This window comes from Ascidiella aspersa, chromosome 3 (genome assembly GCF_963924565.1).
Source record: "Ascidiella aspersa chromosome 3, kaAscAspe10.2, whole genome shotgun sequence".
NCBI classification, from domain to species: domain Eukaryota; kingdom Metazoa; phylum Chordata; class Ascidiacea; order Phlebobranchia; family Ascidiidae; genus Ascidiella; species Ascidiella aspersa.
In genome coordinates, this window is record NC_139449.1 from 4,306,999 (window position 1) to 4,327,760 (window position 20,762).

Below are 20,762 nucleotides of genomic sequence, written 5' to 3' on the forward strand. Positions count from 1 at the left end.
GATTATGCCCCTTTAGAAATGAGGTCGTGGACAGGTGAAGGGTTAAGCCACCTGACGACTAGATAAAAAAACGTGACAGCTGTAGATTTGTGAATTTTGTATAGTAGAGAAAATGCTCAAACAGGTTCTTTTGCATCCTGAAAGTTTTGACCTAAGGCCTGATCAACCTTTTGTAAAAGCGTAGGGAGCAAGCGTAACCTGAGCAATATAAAAATATAAACTGATATTAAAAATAAAAATATAAACTGTATAAATGTACGATAAATGTATCTTTGTTTCGGGCATGACGGAGTCGCTGACCCCGTGTGTCCATGATATAATCACTTGTTTTGTTTGGCAGTTTTCGTCTATGAAGAAGGTTTTGTTTTCAGAATAGGGGTGGTTTTAAATATCAGCACAGCAGCCATTTACAAATGTGACGGTCGCCGATGCGTCAAGCTTTCATGCATTGAAGATGACAGCAAGAAAAAATTCTAAGTGCGGTGCTCGAATCTTACTTTCATTTGACTTGCGACAGCCTTATACAGGTCGCACGAGTTAAAGACTTTCTTTCAGACATTTTTGTCATCTTTAAGTCAATTGCCAGGAGGTGGACTGAAGTTCATCATCAAAAGGGAATTACAATGCTACAATAGACAACGCCAATTTGTCAAATTCCAGTTGGGTGAAAACAATAAACGGTGTCATCAAGACAGCAAATATTGCATGTGAACAATTAAAATTCAACTATTTTTGATTCTAGAGAATGGTCAACATATAAATAAGCTTTACATGGTGATGTAGAAAGCTATCGATGTAAAATTATGAAGATAGAAATATTTTCTAGTGGTGTTGATTTCAAAGGGATAAGGGATAAATAAACATTTGCGCTAGGAATTTAATGTTTAAAGAACAGCTTGATAACTTGTAATTTTAATTGTGTTTTGTTTTTTGTTTAAAAGAAGTTCTGCTTAATGTTTAATTATTAAAATCTGTTTATATATTTCATTGGTAAAGGTAAAGAGTAACTTGTTTATGCAGATTTATGTTAAAAATCATTGTGTTAATTCCACGATTAATATTTTCATGTCAAATGTTTTCTTAAATTGCAAAAATTGTTTGTTTTTCAGAAGTATTCGTACACTTTGGATTAGTCCAGTGGACTACGCCGCGTCTAAACCACTGCAACCTCAACTAGTCGCTAAATTCACCAGGTTGCAGCCTTTTTTCATTTGCGGATATACTCACTGAGTATATAAAAACATCGGGACTTTGAGATTGCTTGGCAATAAACCCCCAAGGTTCGGTTGCAATTGAGATTGGCAGCTATACAGCTCAACCCTCAACCCCCAACGAACACAAGCCGTGAACGAATTTAAACACCAGTCGAGTGTGCACTTCTACAGCAGCTGGTTCGAGACATTTTTGTCGCTTGAGGCCATCAGCGTTGGACGAACATGGCCTTGGCTCCCATTCGCTGAACAGGAGGCCATTCGTCATTCCAATTAAAGAAGTTGATCTCGTGTACAGTTGGAATCGCTGCAGGAATCTTTGGGAAAACCTACTCACGGTTTTCGCCAAATATGGAGCACCGGCTGCGACCATCGTCATGCTTTTTGTACGACTAAGATGCAACCAGACTTTTTCGTCCAAGAGACAATATCACATATTACGCGACATGTAATATGCATTTTCGGCAAAGGTTATTTTTTAGACGGCAATAGTGTTACGTGTGTATCAACACAGTAAACACCTAAACTTGTTAATTGTCACAAGCATATAATCTCAAAGTTCCACTATCATTAGGAGTTATTACGAATTGTTAAATAGGTTTTAAGACGGCGATAATTCTAAAGTGTTTTTGTATTTCGAAATTAATGTAGTTATTGTCTGTTTCTTTCTATCTTTTTCAGGTGTACATTACCACGACTTTATTTCGGTCATTTAGAGCATACAATGTTAATGTAGCCTGTGCGTGCGAGCGACATTCGCTGCCCGAAGCGATGGCCACTCGGGCGAGATAAGTGGGCGCCAAGTCCAGTGTACTGTTTATCTTAGAAAATTCCTGCTGGCCTGGTCTGCAGGTCTTTGAACGACTGATGGACTTTTTTGTGTTTCTAAATTACCAACTTGGCCAGAAGTAAAATTGTTAGCGTGATGACTTTGCTAAATTGTATTGCATTTTGTGCTATATATTTGAGAACGATTCGGTTCTAATATGCCAGTTTTGATTCGTGGTTATTGCAGTAACATGTTATGATTTGACAATAATATTGTAAGTAGATTTGTGTAATGCCGATATTAATGCTAACTCTTGTTTGTGATAGTTATTAACGCTCATCTTTTACACTTAACCCAATATATACTAAAGAGATACATTTGTTGTGTTTGATTATTCCTAAGGACAGAATAGAATTTATAATTACCCGGATAGAACTCACTTAGCGACTTTAGGTTTTGTTACTTATTAAACGAATATAGGATACTACCATAAGTTTCTCAACATAACCAAAAAGTCGCTACAGCACCTACCCATCAAATCTCGACAGGCTTTCAACATATGAAGTCGAAATCACCAAACAAATTATTACCAAGAGCTTCATCTTTTCTCCTACAAACCTTAAAATGGACAATGTCGATTTAAAATATTGTTAATTTGTACGATTAGGCAATGCCTGAAACGTAACTTGTATACGACGAAGATACTTTTACCGAAATTAAACTGAAGGTTTGTTAAAATTTAGGAAATTTTTCACGGGCTAGTTTAATTAGAAAAATAACAACAAAGTAACGACAATTAAAAACTCAGACTTCTCAGCCCTTCTGCGTTGGCTTCATTATGCCGACTTTGAGCTATTTTAGGATATATAAACTCACGATAGAGATATAGCAAACGAGACAAAAGTGCTCCAGTACAATAAAGTTAGCCTCTATAAATGTTGTAAACAAGTCATTATGAAATGACTTGAAACCCAAGTTAATATACTCGTACGATTCTAGTCAAAAACTCAACTCAAACTAAAAAGTAACATAAACGAAACACAAATAACGCAAATTGTTTCATGTGCGAAAATTAGGACAAATTACCCATTTTATTAAAACAAAAGTCTGAATAAAAACACCTTATTTCAACCCAAATCATTCGTCCGAAAGTCTTAAGTCAAGTTACGTCATTTTACTCAAAAGTCTTAAGTCAAGTCTTTGACTTAAGTCATTACAACCTTGGTCTCTATCTATGCCAACGGTTATAGTGAACTCTATATGCAACGAATATGTAAACTTAACTTTTCTGCTTTAAAGCTTTCACTAAACACTTAAACCACACCAAAAACAGTGTTTCACAAACAATTTGCGTTTTACTTAGCCTTCTTAGGTCTCAAAACGCTGAAGTTGGCAGCAAATTAGTCTTATGCAATATCGCAGCCAAACCTTTTTTGGTCTGTCCCTCTCTTTGTACAACGCGTTTGCCAAACAGGCGGAATGCGCGATTTCCTAAACGGCGATAAACATTGGCACACACTAAAAAAAGGAGGCCCTTTCATTCTAGCCATTGTACTTTACCTGTTGACCAATAGATTTAGTGCAAGTAACGTGCGGCAGTTTTCAATGGCGAGATGTAGTTAAATTGAAAACTTGACGCGCGCCACATTGCTTTTATAAAGAACAAATTCAGAAATATATAGTTTTACTGTATACTGCAAGAATCGCACTAGAGCAAATTTGAAATAAAATGGTTGTTTGACAAATACCTTCACATTACACAACAAATATGCAAAGTATAAATGTAATGTATATGACAAGTTGAAGACAAGTTTTGTCAGGACTATTTACATTTTTCAAATTCGCATTTTGAAATACTCTATGACGCTACAATTGACACTCTATGACGCTACAATTGTGTAGAATCTAAATCTACTCACTGTAGATTGTATTATAGAACATCTCTATACCTTTACCTAGCGATAAGTATTGCTCTTACTGGCCAACACAAACAAACTGGGCGGTTTCATTTGTTTTGTGAAGTAAAGTCAAACTGCAAATCACTTTCTCTGTGCATTTTTTTGGTTTTATTTTTGGTATTGTCGTCGTCTGTATGATTTCACAACAACTAGTCACCACTTTATGCAACCAAAGTTTATAAACCTACCTTTACTACTGTTAAGATTCTACTAAAAACTAAAAGCTCGTCAAGGGCAAAGAAAAACAAGTAAATTCAAAGAAAATTCGCACTTGACTTCGCGCATCTTCGGTGGCGTTTCCTTGTATGCTTTTAGTCTAGTTAAAGCAGTTTCTTCAACCTTTTTTGGCGGCGACCAAATTTTAAGCGACACATTCGGTAAATATTAAAAAAAAAATTAGCAAAAATTCCTAATTACTTTGTACTTTAAGTGTCGCACAAATAGACTTTTGAAAAAGGAAATGTTCGCGTAAATAACCTTCAAAAGTTAAACACAAACTCCGTCAGGAATATTTACATTTTTCCAATTCGCATTTGTAAATAACAAAATCACTCTTTTAAAATAACCATAATTTCATCTCAAACGCTAAATACACGCTATGGCGCTACAATGGTGTAGATCGGTGGTTTACTTTTATGTTTCGTGGCCCCCTTTGATAGACTCTCAACCCTCGTGACCCCCTACTTATAAAAAATACCTAGAATTGTATTTAAGTATTTTTACTTGTTTTGCTTCTCCACGTTTGTAACAAATACAGCCATTAAATTAAGTCCAGCGAATGAATGCACTTCCTACTTTCTAATACATTAACAGATATATATTTCACTTCAAATTATCTTAACTAGTAGTCATTGCAAAGCTCATTTTTGTACTTCGCCAAGGTATTTTGTTTTCCGCTCTGTTTTACTTTGAGCCAAGCGAGTGTCATAACATAGTTACACGTCGAGACGATTTGTGGATTTTGTTTTTTGCACGCGTGATCAGAAAAAACCCAACTTGGCAAAGATAGTTATATCTGCGAATTAAACGCGCATTACGACAGCCTTCTTGCTGAGTAGTGTGTACGAATCTCGAATAGACACAAAAAACTGGAGTCAGCTTCATTACTCAGCATCATTGCAGTCGTAAAAGTGAAAGTCTTTGTTTTACAACACCTGACGTATTCACGCCGATCGAAGGTTTGTATTTTTCCGCGAGAAGCTATCCATAGTAGCCTTCTCCTAGCAATAATCCAACAAAGTTAACTGGCGAGTATGGATCTGCAAAGTAGAATCCAAAGGTATTCTACAATAATAGTTTTCGAATCTAGAATAACGAATTCAGAATATCGAATCACAAAAAGCTTTGAAAAAAAATATTTTACTTCTTTTTCGGGGGGGATTGACAAATCAGCAATTAATTGTTAATCTAATTGATAACATAATTGTAATCGAAAAATTAAATCAAACTCAAAAATAAACAATAACATAAAACAAATTATATAGGCCTAAACCAGATTTGTGAGTGCAATGAAAACAACTTTGTGTTTTAGTTATTTAAAAAATGTGATTTGTTAATTAGGCAGTTAAATAATATGCTGCAAAGAATACAAAGTTGATGCGTTAGTATGACTTGACAATTACGCTGTGCATAACCTCGCTGAATATTGACTTTAAGTTGACCTTAAGCGAACTTTTACGACGGAATGTTTGTTTTGCAACGCTCTCAAAGGAAATCTCTGTACCCGGCATGACAGGTTAGTTGCTCGCCCAACAGCATTTGACGAACACCTACTGATTAGGTGAAGGTTATATCGGCCAGTAATGACCGCCCGAAAAACGCTAGCGAGATATTTTTCCAACTTAATGAATTAGATTAAAATGCGACTAATTCTAACTTAATTTGTATTTAACCAAAAATGTTACTTTGTCCAACGGCGTTTTCGATCTTTCAGTCGAATAAAGAATTCGAATTAATACTTTTTGGTTGAACGACTTTACCGTGTCAACTAGAATTGAAGGTCTCCGATTCCTTACGAAATGCAATTTCCGCCAAAATATTTCATAAATGCGATTACCTATCAAGCTTTGCATCTTGAGCAACATCCACCCAACTTTTAAAACAATATAAATGCAATGTATGCTTTTTGCGCTTCGTTCGAATTTCCTACTTTATTCCAGTGCAGCCATTTATACAGAGCCCTTATTTTAAGCGGCCAATGCGTCAATTATCCTTCTAAGGCAGAGGTAGGCTACTTAACCTTTTTTCTTGCTACACCCCATTTAAAAAAATCTCGCGACCCCTTCGAGAAATGCTAAAATAACAAAACCATTGTAATTTTAGTTTTATACAAGTAACAGATAACACAGTAACACAATACCAAATGTGGGTTAGTTTTACATTTAACTGAGCAAATAAATAAATTACAGTAATACATTTGTCCCCCTGGGAAGTTTTTCAAGGTCCTGTTTTGAAGCAAAGGTTTTAACAACTGAGCCAAATAACCACATTTTTTACGCACTTTTGCGTTATTTACTTCAGCTTTAGTTACAATAGCACAAAAGTGGTATCGATAACAACACTAAGGATTACTCGAGTTATTGAGTCACCTTATGATGTTAACTGTGACTTAATATGTAAGTTTTTTATGCCCTTCTCTTCGGGTCCGCCCCTGCAACATTTTGCCGCTGTGAGAAGTTATTTTTTGCTGGTGGTTTGCGGCAAAATATAGTTGGACCATGTCCTAATTGAGCTCAAAACGAACGAAAAGAGTTTCGTGCGAAGCAGCTTATTGCGGTTTGCAAACACGGGATTTCCCCCACATTCTTTATTCTGCGGTTAACAAACCAGTTGCTTATTCCTTCTGTTCACACGCACAAAGAAAACAGACAAGTTTTTATATGCTGGATGAACATTGTATTGAGAATATCCAGATTCACAGTAACTCATTTACTATTTAACTAGTTGACGTTTTTACAAAGATACAAGATTAAACCAGCCAGTTGTTAAACAGATAGAATGGAAATCTAGCAATTTAGGTCAGACACTATTAAAAGATCTTAAAAGACCAATTTGAATGAGATATCGGACGATGCCTTTGTTGTCGAAATATATATAGATATCTTTTAGGATCTTTTAATAGTGTCTGACTCGATTTTACTAGAGTATTCTGAAGTTGCTGATCAGGAATTAAGGTCAACGTTTATCTTGCAAGGGTCAAGGTGATTTCCATTATGACATATTCAGTGCAACATTGTTAAACGGGTTTCAGGAGAATAAAGTCAAGCTATAATATATATGACGGTATGCTGTGATTGCTGAATTACATTTTAGCAAACCAGCTGCTTATTGCAGATGTTAAGACTGTAAAGATTGAAATACGCTTTATTGAGTTCACTACAGTTGGCAAGTTTCCTTGCAAAACGTATAACAATAATGCGAGCCTGGTTACTGGCCAAGTTTAGTTATGCAGACTTGCCTGCCGATACAGACAGAGCTGTGGTTTGTCAAAGCCTAGTTTTACAAAACGCTGTTATCAAGTTTTGTGTACTGTGCGTCGTAGGCTTACGACAACATGTTCAAACACGCTGGTTTACATTCAGTAAATAGTAATAGTTCAGAGCGTGGAGTTGATTTTTATGAATTGGTGCTGCAATATGCACAGTCAAAAAAGACAGTTTATGTTTGAGTTTTGCAACGTTTTGTTTAGTGATTATTTTGCATTTTAATATCACAGACGTTGACTTTATTTTTCTACGCATATAGCCTGCAGCTTGTTTAAGTCTGGTTAACGCTAAATATTGTAGACGTGACGTTTGTTGTAGGTATGTTTACAAAACAATTATATTAAAAACAAACAAGTTATATGAAACAATGTAGCATAGGAACTTTTTGATATATTACCGGCGTAAAAAAACCTTGTAAAAAAAGGTTTTACGATTGAACTGACTGGAAGTTCAGTCATTGCATAATAAATTGTTTACAGCACTAGTTATACGTTTAGCAAACAGTGATATTAGGTGAGTTTAATTCTTAACTAGTACCAATGCAGTCAAGGGCATATGAAATTATAAAAGATGCTCTCTATTTCTGGTGCGATCCGGCAAACCTACTTATAACTGGAGTACTTTTACCCGCCATATTTTTGCTGTTCTTCTGGAAAAAGTTGAGACCCACTGACAATGACGTGTTCGAAAGTGAGTATATTCCGAACCATTGGCCTGAAACAATGTATCGGCATGTTTAAGCTTTAAACCAGGGAGTCGAACCGAATTCAAACCGCAACTTTATGAACCGATTTTTCATCAATTTTTCTCAAACAGTAATCGAACCTTAACCATTTTTTGGCGGACTTCCTGCTTTAAAGAGATGATAACGGACTATAGATTTTACCGAACCTGATTTGGGTGTAACTTTATTGTTTTTCAAATTGCCCTAAAAACCAACACTGATTGTGAGATTGGTTTTACGCGATATTACTAAACGATTAATTGGTGGCTTTATACTCGTGGTTCTCAAACTGGGGTCCGCGAGGCACCTAACAAAAAATCAAAACGACACTCCTGAAGAACAAAATTTTGTGCAATACAAGTTTCTGGTAACTTTTTAAAACCAAGCTGATGAGTTGTTTATTCACGTTATGGCACGCTTTAAGTTAAACTGTCCATTGTGACGTCATAGTGTTGCGTTGTGCTAATGAGAGTCACGTTTTTACAGCTTGCTGCGCTGTCACTGTGGGCTGTACGGTCACGGTTTTAAAACTGTTCGTGATTGCTTCACACAAATAAAGTGATTCGTTAGAGGTTAACATAGCCGAACTTATAGCAAAGAAGCAAGTGCACCCATCCTATTGATACCATTAAAAACAAATGTTATTTTGTGTATATTTTTAAGGGACCGTGAGCAAATTAAAAAGTTGCTGAGGGACCGTTGCGCAACTTTTCTGAAAAAGTTTAAGAACCACTGCTTTACACATTACTAAAACCACTCATTGTAGCCCGTTACAAAGTCAATAAACTTTGTAGTCAGTTGTTCAACAATAAAATAGGCGTCGAACAATATTAACACATAAAAAACTCGCCATATATAGTGACAAATGTAAACATGTGTTCGAAAGTTCAACGGTACATATCAAATTAATGCTTTGATTAAAGATCTTATTGCTGGTTCAAATTTTCACAATAAAAACTATAGGCTAAGTTTTGTCGGTCTGATGATAATATATAGCGTATATGTCTTCTGCACTGAAATAACGTATGACATCGCCGTAGGCAAGAAACGAGTGCCTAATTTCCACTTATCCTTGTCATTGTAAGCTCATGTAGTTTCCAGCCAAAACAAAAAAGTAATGTTGGGAATCGTTGCAGAAGTGTAACTTGAAACTGTATTAATGTATAGGTTAAGCCAGTGGTTCTCAACCGCCGGTCCGCGGACCGGTGCCGGTCCGCGTCAACTTTCCTGCCGGTCCGCCAAATATATTGCGATCTTAAATCTCAACTACAAAATGCAAGATGCTGAAGGCTTGTCCATCAAATTTAGAACTTCGCCAGCTTCGTAATTTGCAACATTGTGACGTAACATAGAGTTAATGGTCTACGTTGGACTTTATCGCAGGACAGGGGTGTCCAACAAGCGGCACGCGACCTAATAAAAAATGGCACGTCCCCCTAAAATTACTTAATTTGTTATTCAGCCAATTATCAAAAAATACCTAACTTTTATGCATTCAATTGCCATTGTTTAATCACAATATAAAACAATCGCTGCAATCACGACCTAACAATTACTTCTAATACTATAACATTATATTGTAGTGGAGAATAGCATTCACATAACTATAAAGTTTGGTGTGAAATAACAAAAAGCAAAAGTCAGCTCACCGACGGACATTTAGATGCAGTAATGCGCACTGCTAACTACACGTTTTTATTATTTGTAAAAAAAATGCTTTTATTATTAGAAAGAATTTGTTACTAAATCGTGGCACGGGAAGAAGTTATAGGTTAAAAATTGGCACGCCGGTATGTTTGAGTCGGACGTCCCTATCGTAGGACACAATGCAAGTGTTGTGCCCAACTGTCAACCATGTATAACACGTATGATATCAAAGAGACAGCAGCAAATTGCTCATTGAATTTAAGTTTCTATTCTTTGCTTTTAAGTTGCATACCTTTGTCATATTTGCATTTTGGGTTGATTTTGATTTTTGAAGGTCCACCGGTCCGCAAAATTTGTTTTGAAATTTTACCGGTCCGTAAGATAAAAAAGGTTGAGAACCACTGGGTTAAGCCATATTTCCCTATTTTTAGGTTTTACGAATTACAAACATGGTTTATAGATTCTTAACAGAACATTTTGATATGTATTCTTAATTTTGTAAAACTTGTGGAGAAAGATACACAGCATCATTTTTGAAATAGCCGTTCGTTAAAAATGTGACAGGTATGTTAAAAATGTTTTTGTGTGTCTTTAAAACTGAACTTAATCAATGTAGAGACATATTCTACATTTTGATGCTACATCACTCTTAAATGTAAGTCTTTAACAAGGTACAGTTGTGTTTTAATTGGTTAACTCAGCAATCAATCTCAAAACGTTATAATGTTAACCGACATAAATCTCCATAAACGCCATCTCGAACCAATCATATTTTATTAGCAATGACTAAGGGGATTATTTTTTGACATGTCAAAAAAAGTCAAAACTTTGTCAAAACTTACGAACGGTATACACAAGCTTGCAGAGTTAACCACCCAGGCCTAGTTCATCGCATTAGGTTCATAATAATAAGCATTTTCATAAGTTTTGCATAAAATCGAGGAAAAATATCTGAGTTGTGTTCGACCGGTATAGTCAGTAAAACATCTAAAAAGTGTGGTTGACGACGCGAAGACACTTATACAGTACATCAAACAACAATATGTTGTCAAACAACAATATAATAACAATATGTTGTTTGAATCAATGCATTTCTACTATGTCAAAATTTTGTCAAAAAAATATATTTCTAGGTCAAAATTTGTTAAAAGTTCTAATTTTTAAGTCAAAATTTCTCATTTTTCAGGTCAAAAATAATCGCCCCAATAATGATAAATTATTGTGCATACAAATTTTCTTTTCTTCGAATTTTCACTAAACCATAAACCGGTGTATAACAGTTTAAAAAACATTGATCAATGTGCAAAATAATAAAATAAACACCAATCTGCGTGCATAAAACTTAAAAATAAAACACAAACCGGTATGAACTAAATCTTAATTGAACACGGACCGGTGTGAATAAAAACCTAAATAAACCAAAACCGGTGTAAATAAAACCTTAAATTAACACGAACCGTTGTGAAACATTTTATATTTCCCGCACATAGGTCACGTGAGCGATGAACCGCTGACGCACTTTCAGGACCTGCCCTCTCCACGGGGATTTCCCGTGCTTGGGAACGCGGCGCAGTTGGGCGCCGAACCGTACCGCAAGTTGGCCGAGTGGGCCGAAACCCTGGGACCCCTGTTCCGGATCAGACTGGGGCAATCGGATGTCTTGGTAGTGACCGGACTCGACCTAATAAGGTGAGAGGTGGTTAGTTGTAGTTTCAGTTTTGTTAATGACTTATGGGACTCCAGTCATAAGACCGACATTATAACAACATCAACGTTCGAATGAAACACAGTTCAGAATAAGACGAAAATGGTCAACGTAAGGCGTATACAACCTTTTCCTTAACCCCAAACCCCACTCATACCCCTTTACTAACGAAGCAAATAATTTTAACCCGAACCCAATTTTTAACCCCGTCCAAAACCCACCCCAACCCAAAACCGCAAAAAACAATCCGATGTCAAAACAGCTGCACCATAACTAGTTACTAGGGCAGCCAAAACTCGTCACCAAAAAGCTGATGCCAGATGGGTGTCCGCAAATAGTCACATAACCTTCCTCCGCAGTTTTACTAATTGTTTTGTCCATTTAGTTCTTATTCCGAAGAATTTTGGACTAATCCCGACACGTTTAGGGCTTATTTAGACGATTTTCTGTCGTGGATATTACTGCGTTTTTGGCTTGACTATGTCGTTTTCAAATTACAGATGTAATTTTCACCGTGGGCATAAAGCGGTAAGCACAAAATGAAAATAAAATTAAAATTTTTTTACCAGATAAAGCTATATATATATATACCATGTATATTATATAAGAACAACCCAGTTAGGGAGGTCTTATTAAAACTGGTGAACCTAAGAGTATTAGCTTAAAGGGTTTATACTGATGTTTTGTTTTTTCTTTTATTGAGTAGAAAAGCAACAACAAAGCAGTCCAGCAACTTTGCAGGAAGACCAGGACTTGAAACCACCAAATTGATTGCCTCTATTCAGAGCATTACCTTCGTTGATTACAGGTGCTTGTTGTCCCAAACGCAATGTTGTGAACAAGCTGTTGTAGTCCAGGCATTTAAAAACTAACTCAAATAACAAAGTTAAGTATTTTGTGAAATAACTTCAAGTCAAATAGTTTGTAAAACCAACAAGTCAAGTCGAAGTCAAAGTCATCAATTTGTCAAGTCATTATTCGTGCAAGTCAGCTTCCAGTCAAGTGATTGACAAAATTAACTATTAAAATTGGTAAACTCATCCGTGTATGAGAAATATCTCAATTAAAACTACCACAAACGCCACATATAGCTATCATAGTGGGAACATCAAAGCCAATACAGAATCAGGGCTGTGGAGTCGGTTAAAAATAATCCGAGTCCGACTCCGGTCAAAAAATAAACCTGACTCCGATTCCGGTCAAATGTGCGATTTTGTCGAGTCCCAAGTCCGGCCCTGACTCTACAGCCTGTCAATTCACGCAACTAAAATAACGTGGATATTCAGCAATTCACTTATGCAGTGGTTCTCAAATTTTTTAAAAAAAATTACGCAATGGTCCCTCAGCAACTTTTAATTGCTCACGGTCCCTAAAAATATACACAAATAAACTCAAAATAACACGTTGTTTTTAATTGTATCAATGGGACGGGTGCACTTGCTTCTTTGCTATCAGTTATCTTAACCTCTAATTTACGAATCGCTTTATTTGAGTCTAGCAATCACGAACAGTTTTAAAACCGTGACCGTTCAACCCACAGTGGCAGCGCAGCAAGCTGTAAAAACGTAATTCTCACTAGCACAACGCAACACTATGACGTCACAATGGACAATTTAACGTAAATGAACAACTAATCAGTTTGGTTTGGAAAAGTAAGTTGCCTGAAAGTTTTATTGCCCAAAAAATTATCTTCTTTAGGAGAGTCGTGTTGATTTTTTTGTTAGGTGCTTCGCGGTCCCAGAAAATTGTCTCGCGGACCCCAAAAGGACCGCGGACCCCAGTTTGAGAACCACTGACTTATAGGGATGTCATATAATTCATCCACTCACTATACATGGTTGGAAATGCTCACCATGCTATTCCACCTTTACAAATCAGTTTAAAAAATTTGGTACTGCGCATGCGCATACCGGACTCGGGACTCTGGTAGTTTTACTTGGTCTTCCTCGAGTCCCGAGACCGACTCCGACTCCGTAGCCCTGATAAAAACGCTCTTTTGTGTTATTTTTTTTAAACAGTGAGCGATTGATGAGGAACAAGAAATGTGCCATTGAGGCCCTTAAGCTTTACACAACGGGAAGGGATCCAACAAAGCGAAGCGTTATGGAAGAATGTGTGTTAAAACACGCAAACAACATGGTCGATCAATTGCTGAAGCAAGCTTCCAAGCAGGTAATGACTAAGCAAAAGGTATTGACACAAATTATTCCATTGCATTGTTTAAAATAAAAACTAAGAAACGTGGAACTATATAACCAGTCTTGTATTGATATCTTTACAGGCTAATCTTGGCCCGAGGGCCGTAGTTTAGTGAACCCTGATTTAGGTCATTGAGTTGTCCCTTCTACACCTTAGTGAATGTTTTGACTTGAAATGACTTAAATATTTTGGTTAAATTAATTTGACTTGGACTTACCTAATCTGGCTAAATAGTAGCACGGGTGACGTTTAAAATTGATTTGTTATTTAAAATATGTACACTGTAAGCGTTTGTCTAATATTTTTTTTTTTTTTTTATGTTTATACTGAAAAACATACACGTTAGACACCTAATTGTCAATAATTTTCAAACCTGTAAATTGGCACACGGGATAAAGTAAGTAACAAAAGACAAAAATAAGTTTGTTTAACTTTAAAAAATGATCAGGCATTTAACTAGTTCTTTAAGGTTCCTTATTTTTAAATACCGTATTAACTGTGGTGATGACGTTTTGTAAGTTGCCAAGGTCAAGTCTTTTTTTTAATACTTTGGTGTTACTTGGATCTTTTTAACAAGTAATTTGGTCTTGACGAATTAGATTATATTTTGCAAAATGACGCAACTTACAACAACACTGCAAAATAATTTTAATTAGGTTTTGTCACTTGGAATGGGACTAGTCATGCTCACTCGTTGACATATATTGAGGTTATGCGCAGATAACAAGTATATTTAAGTATTTTTTAACTGCCTTAACAACGACTAAAATAAATTTTGTTATTTATTAACAAAACAAAATCTGGAACCTTCTAGAAAGGTAATGCTGTCGATCCCCAACCTTCCGTTATGAAGGACTCGATCAACGCAATCAGCGAGATTTGCTTCGGTCACTGGTTTGACCTTGACGATCCGACCTTTGATATGTTCATCAACATGAGCAAGGAGTTCGACAGGGCGATGGGTGAAGCTCAGCTGGTCAACTTCTGGCCCTTTTTGAAACACGTTCCTTTGCTGGGAAGAGGCTTTGCGGTACGTTTATGCTTTGTGTTTGTGCAATAAAAGTTTGTTTGATTGCCATACAGTTTTGTATAACGAGTCAATTTTTGAATATCTAAATCACTGCCTAGTCAATTGCGAACTAACTGAACTGTATTTGTGAACTGTATTGGTGCAATAAAGGTAAGTTTGATTGCTATACAGCAGTGGTTCTTCAACTGGGGGGCGTGTGAGGTTCACGAAGGGGGCGCGAAAAATTGACAAACTCTGTATGAATTACTAAACATTAAGGCAAAGTAATATTTCCCTGCTACTAATCCTCGAATTAAACATTTGACATCCAAAAAACAGTTACATCCTGCGCATTAATGCAACTTACCTGGAAATAAATTGCTGTATCGCTTTATGCTTTTCGATTTTGAAACAAGGTGGGGCGCGAGTTTTGTTAAAATTGTGAAAGGGGGCGTGCATTAAAAAAGTTTAAGAACCACTGTTATACAGTGTTGTAAAATAGGCAGTGTTGCAAGCAAGCCAATTTGAGAATACTCAAGTCCCAGCCAAGTAAATTGTGAACTAACTTAAGTCTAAGTATTTTTTTACGAAAAATTGTAGGTCAAGTCTTAATCCAAGTCAAGACAAGCAAGTCAAGACAAATTGTGGTAATGTCACTTAAAAAAACCAAAAATAGTAAACTAATAAAACTGCTAAACTCGTCTGATTAAGAGCAATAACTCAACCGAAAAGCAACGTATAGCAAGTAAATAGTTTTATGCGCAAAAATTGAGATAAATAGCTCAATTTTACAATAAAATGTTAAAAAAAACACCTAACTTCAACCTAAGTCATTTGACATACTGACCAAAACGCCAAGTTAAGTCATTGGCCAAAAGACATAAGTCAAGTCAGGTCATTTTACCAAAAATTAAAAAAAAACATTGACTTAGGTGTACTTAAATTAAGTCACTGACTTAAGTCATTACACTAATGTTGCTATCTAAGGAAGAATTCCATCCATAGTATGGCTGTAAGAAAAAGTTTTACAAAAATAGCCCAACTTATTACAATCAAAAGGATTCTGCTTATCTTGGTTAGCCAAAATTAATCGTATATTTACCTTCACTCCAGTAAAAAAAAGCTGTAAATGGTGTTAAAACTAATTTTTCGTCAGCAGAATCTAAAAAAGATCTATGATGAATACACCAAATTCATTTTTAAACTTTTGGAAGATCACTGGCGTACTTACAACCCTAATAAACTGCGAGATCTTGTCGACTGTCTCAAGTATCAAAGCGAACTGCTTACTTCTGGAAAAGAAATTTATAATGCTGAGGGTGCTGCTTCTGATGATGAAGACACAGAAGGTTAGTGGGTTCCTCATTTTGTTGTGAATTTTGTGCAAATTAGGATATGCTTCTAGTTTTTTGATGCGATCTCGTATTTATTATAACATTCGACCAATTGAAATCAAAGTTTTGTCTCTCTTCAGTTAAGAACATTGTTCAAAGTAACAAAGAAAACTTACATTTTTGATGTGTGTCCTAGATCCCTAGACATCGAACAAAATGTTTCAAGCATGAATGCATTTTTGAAAACGATAAACAAACTGGTTTATTGTTTAAATCGTCTCTACCGAACGTGAGGCATTTTTAGATCGATAATCCTAGTATCAAACAGTAACAGCATTAACAGGCCAAAATTGGTCGTTTGTTGTACAACATTCACCATAAAACTATCTTTTTAATTGAAACAAATTTAAATGCGACTGTTTGAAGTTGGGTGCTGATGTATAAACTTTGCTTCCAATGTTGTTTGGTTACAATATTGCTCTATTAATAGATTCCTTTGTTTATAACCATAATTACGCCATGATTAAAAATTCTACTTTAATATTAAGTGCAAACAAAATACGGCTTACATCCTGATAATCTTCGTCGCATTTCTGCTGCCAATTATGCTAATGCACCGTTCTAATAAAATATATTTTTACAATCAAGACAAGGCTTCTAGACCAAGTCAAGACGCAACTACAAACCTTATATCACGTGACACGTCGGAAAACACTCAAAGTCAGCAACAATGCTCTAGCCTCCTGGATAAAAACGCCAACTTCGCGGCAGTCGACCTTTTCGGTGCCGGCTTCGATACTGTCCACGTGACAATCATTTGGGCCTTTTTCTATCTTGCAGCGTACCCTGAAACTCAGACAAAGGTAGAATTTATTCAGGCCAAGTCGATTTCAGCTGTTCATTATATCACCAAATTTTTTTAGGATCCTCTTTTCACACTTCATTGCACTGTAGTCAAAATAGTCTCTAACTCTTTTTATGAATAATACCCTACGTTGTAAACAAGTGATTGCAAAATGACTTGAGTCCCAGTTAAGCCATTCCGAGTCAAGTCAAGTCCTTGTTATAGAAAGTAAAGATCACCCTACTGAAACTAACTCGATTACGAGCAATACCTCAACTAAAAACTATTAAAAAAACTCAACATATAGCAAGCAAATTGTTTTATGGAGAGCAATTAAGATACTTAACCGAGTTTTATAAAAAATGCTTAATGAAAACACCCCATTTTAACTCAAGGTATTTGTTCGAAATACTTTAGTCAAGTCAAGTCAATTGAAAACAGTGAATTGATTGACTTAAGTCATTACAACACTAATGATAACCAACCACAGTATTTAGACTTTGTCTTACCGCCACCTTGCGGTTTAGATACGAGATGAGCTTAGCCGCGCGGTGGCGCCAGACGAGGATCCGACGTTAAGCAAGCACGGTCGTCTCTGTCCTTACACCATGGCTTGGATATACGAGGTGCTTCGTCATGTCGCTATAGTTCCCTTGTTCGTTCCACATCAGACCACCAAGGCAACCGTGCTGGAAAACTGCTTTGTACCGAAGGGAGTCATGGTCATGTTCAACTTTTGGCAGGTTTACCATATTTTAGTCTCTTTGAACAAACAAACGTTAATTCGGTTAGTTTACAGCAGTAGTTCTCAAATTTTAACAGACCGTCTGGAGGTGTACTGACTAACGATAACGCCACATATAGCATGAATAACTTACCGAAGTACAGTATGGTCGAGGTCAAACCTCACCTCAGGCCAGTTGTTCTTCTAGCCTGGCCTTGCTTGCATCATATCCTGAATAAGATGACTGGTTTCGTTAAGCCAGGGGTTCTTAAACTGGGGTCCATGGACCCCCTGGTGGTCCGTGAAGTAGTGTAAGGTGGTCCATGAAGGCCTAATTGAAATATTAGTGTACATTTAAGAATTAGTTTTTAAAAAGGGTTAAATTAATAATAATAAAACGGTTTTGCACTGAATGTAGACTCCATTACACTTTCACATTTTTTCAGCGGAATCAGCAGATTTCTAAAGTTTATTTGTAACATTACGGCAATTTATGACGTCATCTCTGAAAATTGCCTGACAACTGTGGTTCACGCTAAGCAAGAAAACAACCTTAGGGGTCCGCGGTAAAAAAAGTTTAAGAATCCCTGCGTTAAAGCTTTACAGTGCTTGCAGTATACCAAGTTGACCATTTAACGTTTACAGTTGTGCCTTTTGCTCAACAGACAACGCGTGACCCCAACTTATGGGAAAACCCCGAGGAATTTCGGCCCCAGCGATTCCTCTACACCGACCCCGAGACTGGGGGCTTCAAATTGAGGGGTGAAGCCACCAACAGGGTGATTGCCTGGGGCCTGGGGCTACGTCAGTGCCCGGGGGCCCAGTTGTCCCGGCACCAGATCTTCATAATGCTTGCGACCATCGTGAGGCGGTGTCTGGTCACTCAGTCAAGGCCGGGATTCGAACCCGCGCACCCTTGGAAGATCGAGCTGGGTTTGTCGCGAAAGGCGGCGCCGTTTAGAGTCAGCATTATACCTTTGTAAATACGCATTTGCAGGAGAGGCTTTCTAAAGAACAAAAATAAACAAGCTTGTGGGTTAAATGTTCACTTCGGTAGACTTTTCTGCTTTTTATGCTACCATTAATATTGTAGTTCAGTTGGGGCTCGAAATAATTCATTAACTGAACTCTAAAACATACTTTTGCTAACAATGTTAAAAATACCACTGAATATAAACTGTGCTTGAACTGCAACGGTGCAACATTTTTCGTTCCATGGATATTCGCGTTTATTCTAGAATCTATGAACCCTCTATATTCCAGTGGTTTTTAACGAGGGTTCACACGCCCTACTTTGAGTAATATCTATAACTATATGGTTTGAAAATTTCCCCAGTAGAAATTTAGTTAATTTTGGAAACAAAGTAAATAAATCTGCTTGACAATGTCCATCGGGATACTTTTTGATAGCGAAACGTGGTAATAAAGCCTTAATTTTTACAATTGGTCACCCCGAAACAAGCAGTCAAAGTCATCAGTTACCCAGTCATGTAGTTATCAGAACAACTACTGCGTATTTGGCTTTATTATGTCGCTAGTCTTACTACTATAGTGTTGTAGATTTTTTCCGCTTAAGGTATTGCTGCTTTTTAGGTCTTATTGTGTGCTCCCTTGGCGGCGACACAACCCCATTTGAACAGGCCGATTGCATAACGTCCGTTTGTATGTATGTCGACTAACACTTGCAGAACAGCGTACATAGCGAAACTTGCGAAAACTTATTTACCCGTGAGTCGTAAAAATAAAAAATAAAAAGTTGTAAAAGTCACGTGATGTTTGTGTATTGCACCTGTAGGCTGCACAACAAAGGGGTCTCTTTATTCAGAGAGTAGACACCTCTTTAAGCAGAGCGTGAAACCCAATGAACGTAAACTCCATTTTATTGCTGCGTCTACCCCAATGTTTGGTAAGAGTCCGGTCAAAACAGGAATGTATTCCAGAGTTAGCAATAAGATGTTTTATAAGAAAAAAATCGAAATACAAAAACAGGAAAAGGTTTCGAGCAGTATGGTTGGAGGTTGTAGTAAGACTAAGAAATATTAAACGTTCAAAATGATGCCTACTTATGTATGGTTGCACTGAATATGTGAATAATGGAAATCACCTTGACCCTTGCAAGATAAATGTCGACCTTAATTCCTGATCAGTAACAGCAAAATACTCTAGCAAAGCTAGCAATTCAGGTCAGACACAATTAACAGTTCTTAAAAGAAATATGTGTATATACGAATGAATCATTCGAATTAAGATATACTGACGATGCCTTTGTTGATGAAATGTATAGATATCTTTTAGGATCTGTTAATTGTATCTGCCCAGAATTGCTAGCTTTGCTGAAGTATTTTGCTGTTGATTAACTAGTGATATAATTCTCCAGTAAAAAGCGTTTATATAATATGCATAAAGAAATACTGGCGGCGTGTTTGCGATAAAATATGGTTTGTATTGCAGTGGATTAGATAAGCCATTTTAAAAAGACTTAAGTTCCACCTCAAGTCATTTGTTAAACAACTTAAGTCCAAGTCGAGTCTTTTTGACTAAACAGGAAGCCAAGTCAGGGCACAATTAGAGCAAGTCAAGGCCTTGTTATAAAAGTCAAACGTTAAAGTAGGAACACTTTAACGTTATATTTGTACTTAAACCGCTTTTGATTCCATTATCTTGGTTATTAACGCAGTATTCATAAATATAAACTACATCACCGTTGCTGCATCTTTGACGCTTATTTACTTCTCTGAAGCCTCGTCTCTTAGACCTTTGCTCGGACCCATTGCTTTGTGGCAAGCCATCTCATTGTGGATCGCTCGAGCGTAGTCCTTGTTTATCTGTTCAAATTTGTAAAATGCTAGGTTAACACAAAAAATGTGACCACACCTCGGTATAGGGTGTAGGACACTGTTTCTCAACCTTTTTTCTTTCGTGGACCATTTACGTTGCAAAAAAATTCTGTGGCCCAATAAATTTTTATGAAAATAAAAACTGTAAAATAGGTTTAGAACAAAACACAGCAGAAAGTATTGCAAAACAGATTATTTATTTAACCGTGCATTAGTGAGATACTTGTGGCTGAACAATTTACATTCCTTATAATTTCCTCCCCAAGCCATTATTCCTGTAAAATTAAATATAGTGACACAAATTAAACCTAGTCTA

General features: G+C 36.6%; 1 protein-coding gene across 2 annotated transcripts; it reads left to right on the forward strand.

Moving 5' to 3' along the window:
- Nucleotides 1-7,698: 7,698 nt before the first annotated feature.
- On the forward strand, nucleotides 7,699-19,280 carry LOC146158166 (cytochrome P450 1A1-like). Of its 2 annotated transcripts, XM_083385537.1 has the most exons (9): nucleotides 7,699-8,113; nucleotides 11,285-11,483; nucleotides 12,206-12,307; nucleotides 13,518-13,671; nucleotides 14,513-14,728; nucleotides 15,867-16,056; nucleotides 16,690-16,904; nucleotides 17,413-17,628; nucleotides 18,275-19,280. In XM_083385537.1, exons 1-9 carry the CDS (start codon nucleotides 7,963-7,965, stop codon nucleotides 18,590-18,592), a joined length of 1,761 nt encoding a protein of 586 aa, XP_083241663.1. In that variant the 5' UTR covers nucleotides 7,699-7,962; the 3' UTR covers nucleotides 18,593-19,280. The 2 variants fall into 2 exon arrangements, with proteins under 2 accessions (XP_083241663.1, XP_083241664.1); XM_083385538.1 differs by lacking the exon at nucleotides 12,206-12,307.
- The last annotated feature ends 1,482 nt before the right edge of the window (nucleotides 19,281-20,762 follow it).